Source organism: Heloderma suspectum, chromosome 7, assembly GCF_057233095.1.
Source record: "Heloderma suspectum isolate Gila_16-S chromosome 7, 16-S_ref, whole genome shotgun sequence".
Lineage (NCBI taxonomy): Eukaryota > Metazoa > Chordata > Lepidosauria > Squamata > Helodermatidae > Heloderma > Heloderma suspectum.
The window spans coordinates 30,445,898-30,458,490 of record NC_139464.1 but is presented as its reverse complement, the minus strand read 5'-3'; the positions used below and the strand labels follow the sequence as shown (position 1 = coordinate 30,458,490).

Sequence of the window (12,593 nt, the reverse complement as noted above, 5' to 3'; positions counted from 1 at the left end):
GACACCTGAGCCTCCATGGACAGCTGGGAGTCCAAAATGACCCCCAGGCTGCGGACCTGGTCTTTCAAGGGTAGCCGTACCCCATTCAACACCAGGTCAACATCCCCCAGCCTCCTCTTGTCTCCCACCAAAAGTACCTCGGTCTTTTCAGGGTTGAGCTTCAGCTTATTCCTCCCCATCCAGCCACTCACCATCTCCAGACATTTGGACAGGGATTCTACGGCCAACCTTGGTGAAGATTTGAATGAGAGGTAGAGCTGCGTGTCATCCGCATATTGATTACACTGCACCCCAAACCTCCTGATGATAGCCCCCAGTGGCTTCACATAGATGTTAAATAGCATCGGGGAGAGGATGGAACCCTGTGGCACCCCACAAGTAAGTGGCCACGGGTCCGAAACCTCCTCTCCCAGTGTTACCCTCTGGTACCTGCCAGAGAGGAAGGACTGGAACCACCGCAATACAGTGTCTCCAATGCCCAACCTCTCCAGGCGGTCCAGGAGGATACCGTGGTCAACGGTATCAAAAGCCGCTGAGAGGTCGAGGAGAACAAGGAAGGAGCATTCACCCCTATCCAGAGCCCTCCTCATATCATCCACCAAGGCGACCAAGGCCGTTTCTGTCCCATGCCCAGGCCTGAAGCCCGACTGAAATGGGTCTAGATAATCAGTTTCTTCCAAGTGTGCCTTCAACTGCACCGCCACCACCCGCTCAATCACCTTGCCCCAAAATGGCAGATTTGAGACTGGGCGAAAGTTGTTCAGAACTTGAGGATCCAAGGAGGGCTTCTTTAAGAGCGGTCTTATCACTGCCTCCTTGAGGCATGGCAGTATTCCAAATACTTCATGGCAGTATTCCAAATGCTATGTCATGTGTGTGCATGTTATTATTGCAACCATATAGGCAGTCAATTGTATGGGCCTTCTCTACCTTAGACCCACAGAATTGTATGTTCATATGTGCAATATATGCATGGGATGTCACCATGGAGAAATGACTCTCACATGGCTTGGTGGGCATGTGAAGAGGGATAAAGTAATTGCATTATCCTTGGTTGGAAGGGAGAGGCTTGATGTTGTATAGATAAGGAGCGGTGGGGCTGGTTGGGAAAGTGAGCATTGCAATTATGGGTGCCATATTGTTTGAAGGTCCTGCTGACATGGGGACCTTTTGCATTCGCTTTTGTCTTGTTATGATCTCAGTGAAGTGGCAGCTGTCTGACTTTTAACATCTCTCCCTCCCCTTGCCCATATACATACACCATCCTATAGACTCAAGCTCCTTTGCTTCCTGGGAAACCATCAGAGAGTGTGTTTCATGCAGCTAAAGACAGGGGAAGGGGGAAGAGTTAATAATTTAAGACAGACTGATGATTGGAGACATTAAGGACAGACAGAGGTCCACACAGGGCTCTCTCCCCAATGCTTTCTACTGTTTAGCTCTTTTCAGCTAAGATTCCCCCACCATTCTCTTTATTTCCTAGAGCCTTCTATTTATTTCTCTGCCTCCCTGCACATTTCTCTCCCTCCTTCCATCTCTCTATCTCCCTCTCATTTTGTTTTGTTTTGTTTCCCCTCCCTGCTGTTTTCCTTGATAGAAATCTCACTCACGCGTTTCCCTTCCGGATTTCTCTTGGGTTAGTTGGCACTCCCTTTCTCTGTGCTTTGGTCCCCTTTTCTTTCTTTTGCTTCTTGTCCCTGGGTAACACAGCCAGCTCCCTGCTGTGGATGGATGACAGTGCCATGAGCTTTCCCAATACCAGCCTTTCCCACATCTGTGTGGCTTTGTCCTGTGCCAGAGGGGGATTTGGAACAGTCGTCTGGCAGCATATTGGGTGACTGATACATATATATATATATATATATATATATATACACACACACACACACACACACACACATACATACACACACACTCTCTGTATATATACTCTCTCTATATAGAGTAAGGTCCAGAAAGTGTGTGTGGGGGATTAGAAGGGGGTATGAGATGGTGCTGGAGAAGCATATATTTTAGTAAGACCATAACTCCTAATTAATCCTCCTTTCTATGTGCTTTCCTTTTGTTTCCTCCTTATTTGTCTTTATCTTTAGCTTGTAAGCCCATGGGCAGGTCTCCTTCAGTGTTTAGTCATTTTAGGCACTGTATAAATAATGACGATAACAAAGCTTATCATCCTCATCCTCATCCTCATCATGGGTTAACCAAAGCTGACCCCTCACTTCCAAACTCGGTTGCCTACAAAACCATAACAGATCCAAGTACTACACTGATCAGTGAATTCCATTCCTAGAAATCTCAGGAAAATGTCTCCTGTTACTAAAAGTAGTGCTGTGCCAAAAATTTCTCCCACATTTCCCCCCATCATTCTTATTCAATTCGATAGAAAAGAAATTGCTTTTGAAAAAAAAATCAAAGGAGAAGAAATTTTGGAGAATTTTTCATGGATTGGGTTTGGGGTTCTTGTGCTTACCTTACATATGAGGTGGCTGAGGAGTGTGTGTGAGTGTCCTCTCTGTTGTTGTACAGTCATCTCTCTGGCAGCCTGAAGCCTCCTTGGCCTCTAGCACTTCAGTGAAAGCCACCATGAGGAAAACTCATGAGGTAATTCCTCCCACCGGGCTTTTTCAGTTCAGGAAACACAGGCAGCCTGGGGGGCTGCAGAGCAATGGAAAGATGTGTAACAGAGAGAGGAAACACACACAGCACTCTTGGCCACCTTGCAGTGATTAGGTAAGCTCAAAAATACCACCAAAATAAATTCAAAATTCTGCCTCAGAAAAGAGGAAGCCTCAACACAGTTGATACTATTGCCACTTACAGAAGCAGTGCAATAAACCAAAAACCCTTAGAAAAAAATAAAGCACCTGAGCCACAACCCCTGCCAATAGTGAGCCCTATCTGTGAGAAACTGTTGGAGAATTTCTCCTCCCCTAGGAGAAATTCGGTGAAATTGTCCCCCCAGTTTCTCTGTTCAGAGATTTTGAGAGGCTATTTGTGCACAGCTCTAACTTAAAGAGAAGACAAGAAAAGAGTACACACTGCATTAGGATATGTTTTAAAAAATGAGATGTGTTCCCGGTTTACTGAATTTTTTTTAAAAAACTAATCGTATTGAAATTATTTCCACTTCCCTCAACATTCCTGTGCTTGTCTTCACCTGAGACGGACCCTCTGAATTTGCCTGAAATATAACTTTAGAATTGTAGCTAATTCCCTTGAGGAATTTTCACTAAACCATTTGCAATTCTTTTAAAATTATCTCAGAATTTCCACTTATGATTCAGCTGGGCACAGCTTTCCAAATTTGCCTTGAAATTTCCCTTACAAGAAATTTGCTGGCAACTCTGGTGGGTGTTGTTGGTGTGGAAAGACACACAAATGTTCTAGTATATGCTTCTATCTCTAAGGCCTATAAGAAACTCAAGAAACTGGAATCATTTGGAGTCAGACTTTTATTTTATTTTATTTTATTCTGTTTTATTGTTAAACTTACATCTATTCAACCATTTGGTCATGTGCCCATGAGACAGGTACCAACATTTCAAAATAATGGGCAGGATCCAACAGTTCCACTCTGCCTCCACTGGTTCCATTGTACTCACAGGAGCAACTGCTTGCACAACGGGGCTTTCACGCTTCTAAATAACCCTGGAAACGTGTGGAAATGCTCATTTCCAGATCAGGGCACATCAGTGAAGCTCTCTTCCTTGAGCTCCACTATCTTGCCCTATTCCAGAAACAAGTGTTTTGCTTGTTTCTGGTTATTTTTAGAAGCGTGAAAGCCCCATTGTGCATGTGGTTGCTCCCATGAGCACACAGGCACACCCATACAATATATTCAAATCACGAAAAATCAAAACAAATTAAAAAAGAGTACGATAGCGAAACAGACACAATCAACAAACAGCACTAAAATCAAGTGCCATTAAAAGTTAGGGGGGTGGATCCAGATTTAGTCACATTTAGAGTAGACCTATAGAAATCAATAGGACTGAAGTTAGACATGATTAACTTTGGTCCCACTGATGTCAATGATTCTACTCTAGGTATGATAAGACTGTATCCAACCCAGGGAGAATAAGAACTAGTGTCCATAGATTTTCAGTGGTTTGGCGGGGGGAGTGGGGTTGGAGGATGGGCAAAAAGACTCGGAGAAAAATGATTTTCACCATGGGGCTGAAAACAATTAATTTTCAGTGGGGAAAGGGGGCTTAACATTATTTCTTTGTTTGTTTGATTTATTTATACCCTACCTTTTACACACGCATACATAGTTATCAAGGTGGCTAATGGTAATAAAACCAAGATGAAAATACATGGAGTTAGAAGATGAGACAACAGAGGGTTTTCTCCACTTCTTTCTTTAACTGCAGAAGCTTTGTTGCTGCTTCAAGTCTGGACGCATTCCTCAGTTTACCACAGAAAGGCCCAATGGGAATTATTATTATTGCTGTTGTTCTTGTTGTTGTTATTACATTTATATCCCACCTTTTTCCTTTTTGCAAGGAACCCAGGGTGGCTTACATGATCCTCCTCTCCATTTCATCCTCACAACAACCCTGTTAGGTTAGTTTAAGAGTCAGTGACTGGCTCATAGTTGCCCAGTGAGCTTCATGGCTGAGTGGGGACAAAAACTTGGATCTCCCAAGTCACAGTCCAGCACTCCAACCACTGCACTATACTTGCTTTCGGTGATGCTATGTCATGGCTTATCATCATTCCCAGGAACATTGTTTGGGGGAAAAGATGGTTGCCCTTCTGTTCCCCTCATTTTATAATGATAAGACTCCTGCCCAACCAAAAATTAACAGATTTCAGCCACACTCCCCCCCCCCATTTCTGGGGTACAAATGGACTAGTTGTGGTGGCGGGGAAAATATCTGGCCCAGCACTAATACAAACATTTGTAACTGTCACCCAAATGCATTTAGGGAAGGTGTCTGATGAATCAACAGGGGCAGGGAATTCTAAAGATGGAGCACTACATCAGGAAATGCTCTGCTCTTCAGAAGGTGGGGACTCAAAAAAGACAGGGCCTAGATGAAGTCCTCAGTGGCCAGATAGGCTCTTATTGGAGCAGGCCATCCTTGAAAGACCCTGGATCCATGTCATTTAGGACTTCAAAGGCCCAAAACATCACTTTGAATTGTGCCCCAAATAGGGATGTCAGAGGATTCTGCCATGGATCTCAGTGAGGCCAAATGCCAGTGCATTCAGCCCCCGAAATCCGTGGCAGAATGAAGCCCCCTGCCCCACCCCCCCGCGAAAGGTGCACGAAACGGAGTGCTTACCTGGTGCTGTTCGCGCTGCTTTGTGAATGGCGGCCACGTCTGCGGCCGCCATTCACTTCTCCATTTTTGCTGTGATAGGTTACATAAATACTTACGTAGCCTATCACGGCGAAAGACAGGGGTGCAAATGGTGGCTGCTACGCCATTTGCGCCCCATTTTTTTGCTGTGATAGGCTATGTAAATATTTATGTAGCCTATCACAACAAAAAAACAGGAACACAAATGGCAGCTGCTGTAGCCGCCGCCATTTGCGTCCGCAGGCTCCGCACGCCTGCGAATGCACCTGGCTGGCGGCTCTGCAGAGTTGCTGTGGAGCAGAGCTGGCCGGGTTAGGATTTCAGGGGGAGGTGCAGAGCGCCTCCCCTCCACTGCAATCAAATCACCTCTTCGAAAAGGTAAGTGACTTTCGCACATCCCTAGCCCCAAACAGATGGGTAGCAGCTCTTTATAAAGTGCCAGAATGTGTTACCTCTAGCCTGTACTAGTTAATAACCTTGCTGCTGCATTTTAAGCAAAGTGAAGTTTCAGAACAGTCTTCAAAGACAACCCCACATAGTGCATGCTACAGACACCTAGTCTGAATTGTATTTGGGCACATGGGGTCATGAAGAGTCAGACACGACTTAACGACTGAACAACAACAACTGTGCCAAAATCCTGTTGGTCCATTTTCCCCAATACTGCCTACTGTAGCTGGCATCAGATCTTCCAAGGTCCTTCCTAGCCCTCTTACCTGAGATATTCCTATCTATCTATCTATCTATCTATCTATCTATCTATCTATCTATCTATCTATCATCTATCTATCTATCATCTATCTATATCATCTATCTTAATTATCTATCATTTCTCTCTCTCTCTCTCTCTCTCTCTCTCTCATCTCTATCTATCTATCTATCTATCTTTTTATTATTAACATTTTTATATACTGCCTTATTTGCTAAAAGCCATCAAGGTGGTGCACAATTTAAAACAATAATGCCTTAAAACAATAAGAGGCAAGAACATTAAAGGATTAAAAAAACTGCAAATTTCCAAAGATGTGTCTTAATAAGTTTACATGGTATTTAACATCAGCTAGACACAGTAAGATCTATACACAGGCTGAAGGTAGATAGATGTTGCAGGTGTGGTTCTGGGAGTGCAAATGTGACATATTTGGGGGGACTCATCCAATCATCACAAGACTTTGGTCCTCAGTATTAAATGAGATCAACTTAATGTTGGGATATGTACTTCCTAATGACCCATTAATATTACTTTGGGGTTATCTTGAAGATATAGTTACATGTGAGGATATTGAAGTGGTGATTCAGCTCTTAGCTGCAGCCCAAATGGTGATAGTTTTAGATGGAAGAAACTTAATCCACCCTCAATTAGTGAGCTGAGTAGAGTCTTAGGGTCTGGGATTTTGTTACTGTAATCAAACTGACCAATATGAGAAGAGTTGGAGTAGGGAGATCAATAGAAGACCAATTTATAGAAAAGTGGAGTCTTTTTATTATTTCTTTGAATGCAAAAGTTCAGGAAACAAGTTCAGGAAACATTAAAACCATTTTCTTTAGTGGGGATGATTTAATGTTAGTTGGTCTAGTATAAAAATGTGTGTTAAAATTATTAATTAAAAACAATTATGATGATTCTTGATATTAGAGTTATCGATTATCGATTATTGTGAACATTTTTTGGTATTACTTTGTACTTGGTATTACAAAGAGAGCTTTGGCTATTGGGCGAAATAAAATAAATAAATAGACAAACAAACAAATATTACATATATGAGAAACAGGGCAGGATTCAGAAATTCAGCACAAGTTCTATGTAACATGGCAAAACCAATATATAAGGAAAATTAATTGGTGTGCTGAGGACATAGCCAAATAATACTGTGCAGTAACTTCATTTATAAAAAAAGCCTGGGGAGGGGGATAAGTGTCTTCATGCTCTTTCTAAAATCCAAGAGAATGAGGGCCAATTGTAGTTCTTGAAGGAGCACATTCCATGGTTTGGGGGCAACACAGGAGAAAGCTCCTTCATGCATACCCGACGAAGGGACCATTGCAAGTAATGGTGCCCTCAAGAGTGCCTTCCCTGGTGCTCTTAATAACTAGGCAGGTTCATAACAAGACAGGTGGTCCTTATGCCAGGGATTGAACCTGGCACCCTTTCCATGGAAAGCACATACTCCAGCCTCTGAGCTATCTCCTCCCCATGGCTGCTTCTTATGTAATATTTCCTCTACATGGATGTGTTGGGAAATGGAAGGCTGATGTGCAGTCCTGTTCTTTGCAAATAAAGGCAAGTCCCAGGCACATATTTAACTGAAGGGGGAAGGGAACAATAATCATCCCCCTGCCTGCCAATTTGAATCCATCGTTGAGGACGAGAGTGACTTGTTTTGCTTTCTTTGTCAGGTCCTTCTGAGTTACTGGATATGACAGATGGTGAAATGTAAGTCCTGCCCACTTGGCTTTTCTTTTCCTGATTTCATTCCAGCTCACTTTAAGTTATGTGCACTGCTGTTCTCATGGTTTAAATAAAATAAAATTTCAAAACCAGCATCATAAAAAAAATCAAACAAAAATAGCAGGCCTTTGATGTGTTCTTTCCAGTATCAAAAGAACTTCAAAAGAACTTCTTTCCTAAACTGCAATGCTAATTTAGGCAGATGACTAAATGTAACACTATTTAATGCATGTTAGTTTCCCCTGACACCCTTTAACATCTGTCTTGTACTCATAATTCAGGTGGTTAAAGTGTAGGAAACAGGGGACCATGAAAAGATGGCTGCCCCACTCACCTTTGGGTGTATGCTGAAGACTGAAATGTGATTCTAATCTATAACAGTGATTGGTCCCAAGCCATAGTCTGAAAGTTTATGATGCAACACCCTTGTGGAGCTAAGCACAGCTGACTCTGATCAGTGTCTGGATGGGAGGACTGCCTAGGAACCCTATGTATGCTGCTTTGAGTTCCATTGGAGAAAGGTGAAATGTAAATGTAATAAAAGGAGCCTGAAGCTAGGAAGTGGAAGCTAATCCAGATTAATTAATGCAGGTTTGTGACTGTGACATTAGTGTATCATTTCCTATTTCCAGCTAATATTTTGATAATGTCATCCTAAATTTTGAAGTGGAAATTCTGGAAATAGTACCTCTGCTGTCTCCCACTGCACTTACACCCAACGTTTCCTCTAATTATTTGAAGGAAGTATAAGGCTGTATAAAATGTGTATGTGTTTTATTAAACTAGCATTGAAATTATTTGCAGTCCACATTGAACATTTGTCTCAGAATCTGCTTTTGGAGATTAGATTTTTGAACACTTAAAAACAATACTTGCCATTGACCTTTGATATCAGGTTTATGCCTTGATTGCCATAATCTCAATATTCAACCTACATCTGATCATCCCAGGTTGATATTATATACTGAACCTGTTCTTATGAATGGTCTGATGTATGGTCTGCCTCTCATAGAATTCAATTTATGAAACAATAGCAACAAAAAGTCAATTCCCAACAAGCTAATATATCCAGCCCCCTTTAAAACTCTTCAAACAAAGTTCTAAAAGATAAGAATTCTGTTCTGAAAACACCTTGTTAAGTGTTATCCCTCTTATTAAAGCAACAGTGGTTAGCTTGAATGTAGTACTAGATTAATTGGATGCCTGCTGGTTTCTTTTTGACAGCTACTTTAAGCCTAGGAGCAAAAGAAAAGAAAGAAGCCTTTCCGGCAAATATACCAATGACTAAAGACTATTTTGTCAGGCGTTTCTAGAGAAGTTCCCAGTATAATGGATAACATGGAATGCTTTGGAAGCAGCCTTCCTCAACCTGATCCCTTTCAAATGTTTTAGACTACAGTATCCCTCAGCCCTGGCTAACCTGGCAATGGTCAGTGATGATGGGAGTTGTAGTCCAAAAAATCTGGAGGGCATGAGTTTGGGAAAGGCTGAATGGTGGTGGTAGTGAAGGAGGAGGAGGAGGAGGAGGAAACCATGCTCAGGAATTCTGGAGCTCCAGCTACTCTATACAATGCAAGATCAGCCAGTAGACTTGGAAGTCAATACAGTTTTTGGGTTCTTCTTAGCCTTTGCCAGCATCTCTTAGCTTCTGAACAAGGATTGGCACAATGTGTTCCCCTCTTTACTTGCAAAGGTACCAGGATGGGAATATAATAATCTGCCCATTAGACAATCTGTGAAGATTACAGTTTGCATTTGCAGTCACTCACTGCTAAATCCTTTGGTTCAAGTCCAAGTAGAGAAATGGCCTGGAGTTGCCTCTTGATATTTAAACCAGATCAACAAGGTTTCAACAGGGGGCACATCTTCAAGCATGATTTAAAAGGATTGCTCTAGTTGAAGTCCCGTGTTGCTCACTCCCCAGATCCAGAGAATTGCATGATATAAATATTGATTCAAGGTTTAAAGTATTTTTTTTTAAATCACATCCTGCTGGCAGAAGCCAAAGTATTTTATTGTTTAGATTCAACAGGAAGTAACATGGAGGCGGGAGAAGGGGAAGCTCACCACTGCTTGCCCAGCAATGGAATTCATTCAAACAGGCAGTGGAAAACAAAACAAAACCATTCTTGTCACTGGTTTAAAATGGAGCCCCAGACTGGATGAGGACTTAACATTCAGTACATTGCTTTTAAGCATGGTAATTAAAAACAAAACAAAACAAAAAATGAAATCTTTGAACACCGTCGAGACCATATGTTGATGCACAGAGGAGTCAGAGGGCAAAACAGGAAAATGTGTCTGTGTCAGCAGTCCTAAAATGATGTCGTGGTGAATGTAATTAATTGCAAAAGGCGGTTCGTATTGATAGTTTTCTTCATTGAACACACAGGGGTGAGACGGCACTGCACAAGGCAGCCTGCCAGCGCCACCGTGGCATCTGCCAGCTATTGGTAGAGGCAGGAGCATCATTGAGGAAAGCGGATTCCAAGGTAACCAAACCAAACAAACCCATCTGAACAATGCTGCGGAGATGTGAAACCAATATGCATCCAACTCAGTCTATGCCACTGCTAAGGCAGATTGAGGATCACCATTCTTGCTTATTTTTCAGCCTGATGCCAACCATGTTCACTCAGATGTAAACCCCATTGATTGTATTCATTTCTCTCCTGACTTTCACCACAAGATAGATTACAACGAATACCTGAAACAATAAAAGACAATACAAATATAATAGCAAACGGCAGGGTAAAATCACAAGATAAAAGCAACAGAGGCAGCAGATAAAACAGCAGCTTCAGACACTTGAAAGGGTCTCAAATACTATTAAAAGAATGGAAGAACAAGGCAAACCTCACCTAGTGCCTACACAGACAGTCTAGGGACCATCTAGGGAGTCCCTAGGGAGAGAATTTGTCTACAAAGAGAATTTGTCTACAGAGAGAATTTCAGAATTTGGCAGCCACCACAGAAAACGTCCTGGCAGCTAATCAGTTTAATTGATTTATTTCCAAGTAAGCATGTATGACATTGCAACCTGTGACCAAATTCAAATTGTTTTGTTTTCAGGGTCTTATGTTGATTTAAACCAGGCCTGCACATGTGTGACCCACTAAACCAACCACAGCTGGACAGCTATGAATGGTGGCCCATCAGGCTACCTGCACTGCCTGGGATTGCAAAAAGCATAGGGTTGTCAGTTAGGGATGCACAGATCCCTAACTGTGTTAGGATTTAATTGTTAAATCCATTCTGTCTGTGTTCCGTGAATTGTCAGGTGTCTTTCATTCTGGCCCCCACTCATTGATGGAAGCGGATTTTTCTTCAGGATGTACAAGAATTTCGTTCCACTTGCACACGTGCTCATTGGTGCTAATGCACATTAGGGCAAGTGCACACTTGCATTAATGTGCACTTACATTAATGCACATTAGCACAAGTGCAAATTTGTGCAAATTCCTCTCCAAAGTAAAAAAACCGGTCCGCAAATCTGCAGAATCTGCTCAACTCAAAAAAAGCCAGTCTGCTATGGTCAGATTCATAGAAATCTGAACGCATTTAAATCCATTGTGGATTTCTCTGGCATCCCTATTGCCAGTAGGGCTGTAATTTCAATTTTCACTTTAGAAACTAACACATTTACTGCAGCCAGACAAATTACTGGGGAAAGACTTGCCTCACCAAACATCTGTGTTGTTTTGATTCTGCTGAGTGTTCTTTTCTTCCCCTGATTATTTGTAAGGGTTTCACTCTCTCTCTCTCTCCCCCTCTGTCTTATCACTGTAGGGTAAGACACCCCGAGACATTGCCCAGCAGGCTGGTGATCCAGATTTAGCCTCGTACTTGGAAAGTCGGCAGAACTACCAAGGGGTTCCCCACGAGGACCTAGAGACTGCAGTGTGATATCTGTGGTGTGTGGGAGAAAACCCTAGGGAATATTGAGGCTGCACCCAAGGCACTCTCGGGTGTCATGTGAGGAAGAAGTGAAAGGCCTCGACGTGTCTTCACAAATCATCTTGAGAAGAAGCCACCAGTTTCTAAGGGCTATGGAGACTTGCCACGGAACTCTCGTGTTCCCATACATTAGCCTGTGAGGATAAAGGAGGAGACTCAAAGGTCTGTGGAATCCATGGGCCAAGGACATTTGCTCTTATTGCTCTCAGCAAGTAGCATGAACATCTCCCATGTTCCTCTGTAGAATTTATTTGAGCAACATCAACAAAGGTGCGGGGGAAGAAACAAAGTAACATGAACATTCAAAATCCAGCTGAACCTTACCCTCCCCCTATTCCTTGCCATGAAACTCTCAGTTCTCTTACATTAGCCCTATATACCCCCTTTTTCAATCTTGTGCCCTACATTCCTTCTCCTTCACTCTCCACAGTTGCACGTCAGTAAAGTGGTGTCTGTTTATCTCTGTGCTAAATCTTCATAGCTGCTCAGGATGAAGTCAATGGTTTGAGGAGAGCCCTGGGTGCCTTTAGCAAAACCATATCAGTTTAAATAATGAGTTCTCATCTCACGTTGCCTCAGAGGTTGCATTGCCAGATAGTCACTTTTCATTCGGAACATATTTCTCCCCCTGCCTTATGCAAATATGTATCAGAGGTGTCTCAGAACCAATCACAAAGAAGGAGAGAGGGTTTGTCATGCATTTAGGAGTCAAAGGCTATTGTGTGATGGCGGGCCACAAAGAAACAGATCACGTGGTAGGGGCATGCTAAAATTATCTCAGAAAATCTGCTAGTCTTATTGAAATTCCTCTGGCATCCCCCCAAATTCCCCAGATATTTGGTCTGAGGAGGAAGTAGGGATGGGTGAATCTGTCA

At 42.6% G+C, this 12,593-nt stretch overlaps 1 protein-coding gene across 1 annotated transcript in view; it reads left to right on the top strand.

Annotated features, from left to right (window-relative positions):
• The window catches only part of DGKI (diacylglycerol kinase iota), a 259,847-nt gene extending 248,180 nt beyond the window's left edge, over positions 1 to 11,667 (top strand). Inside the window, exons 31-33 of the mRNA XM_084811723.1 lie at positions 7,710 to 7,746; positions 10,154 to 10,253; positions 11,551 to 11,667. Of these exons, the coding sequence (XP_084667849.1) occupies positions 7,710 to 7,746; positions 10,154 to 10,253; positions 11,551 to 11,667 (254 nt within the window). The remainder of the gene's footprint in view (positions 1 to 7,709; positions 7,747 to 10,153; positions 10,254 to 11,550) is intronic.
• The last annotated feature ends 926 nt before the right edge of the window (positions 11,668 to 12,593 follow it).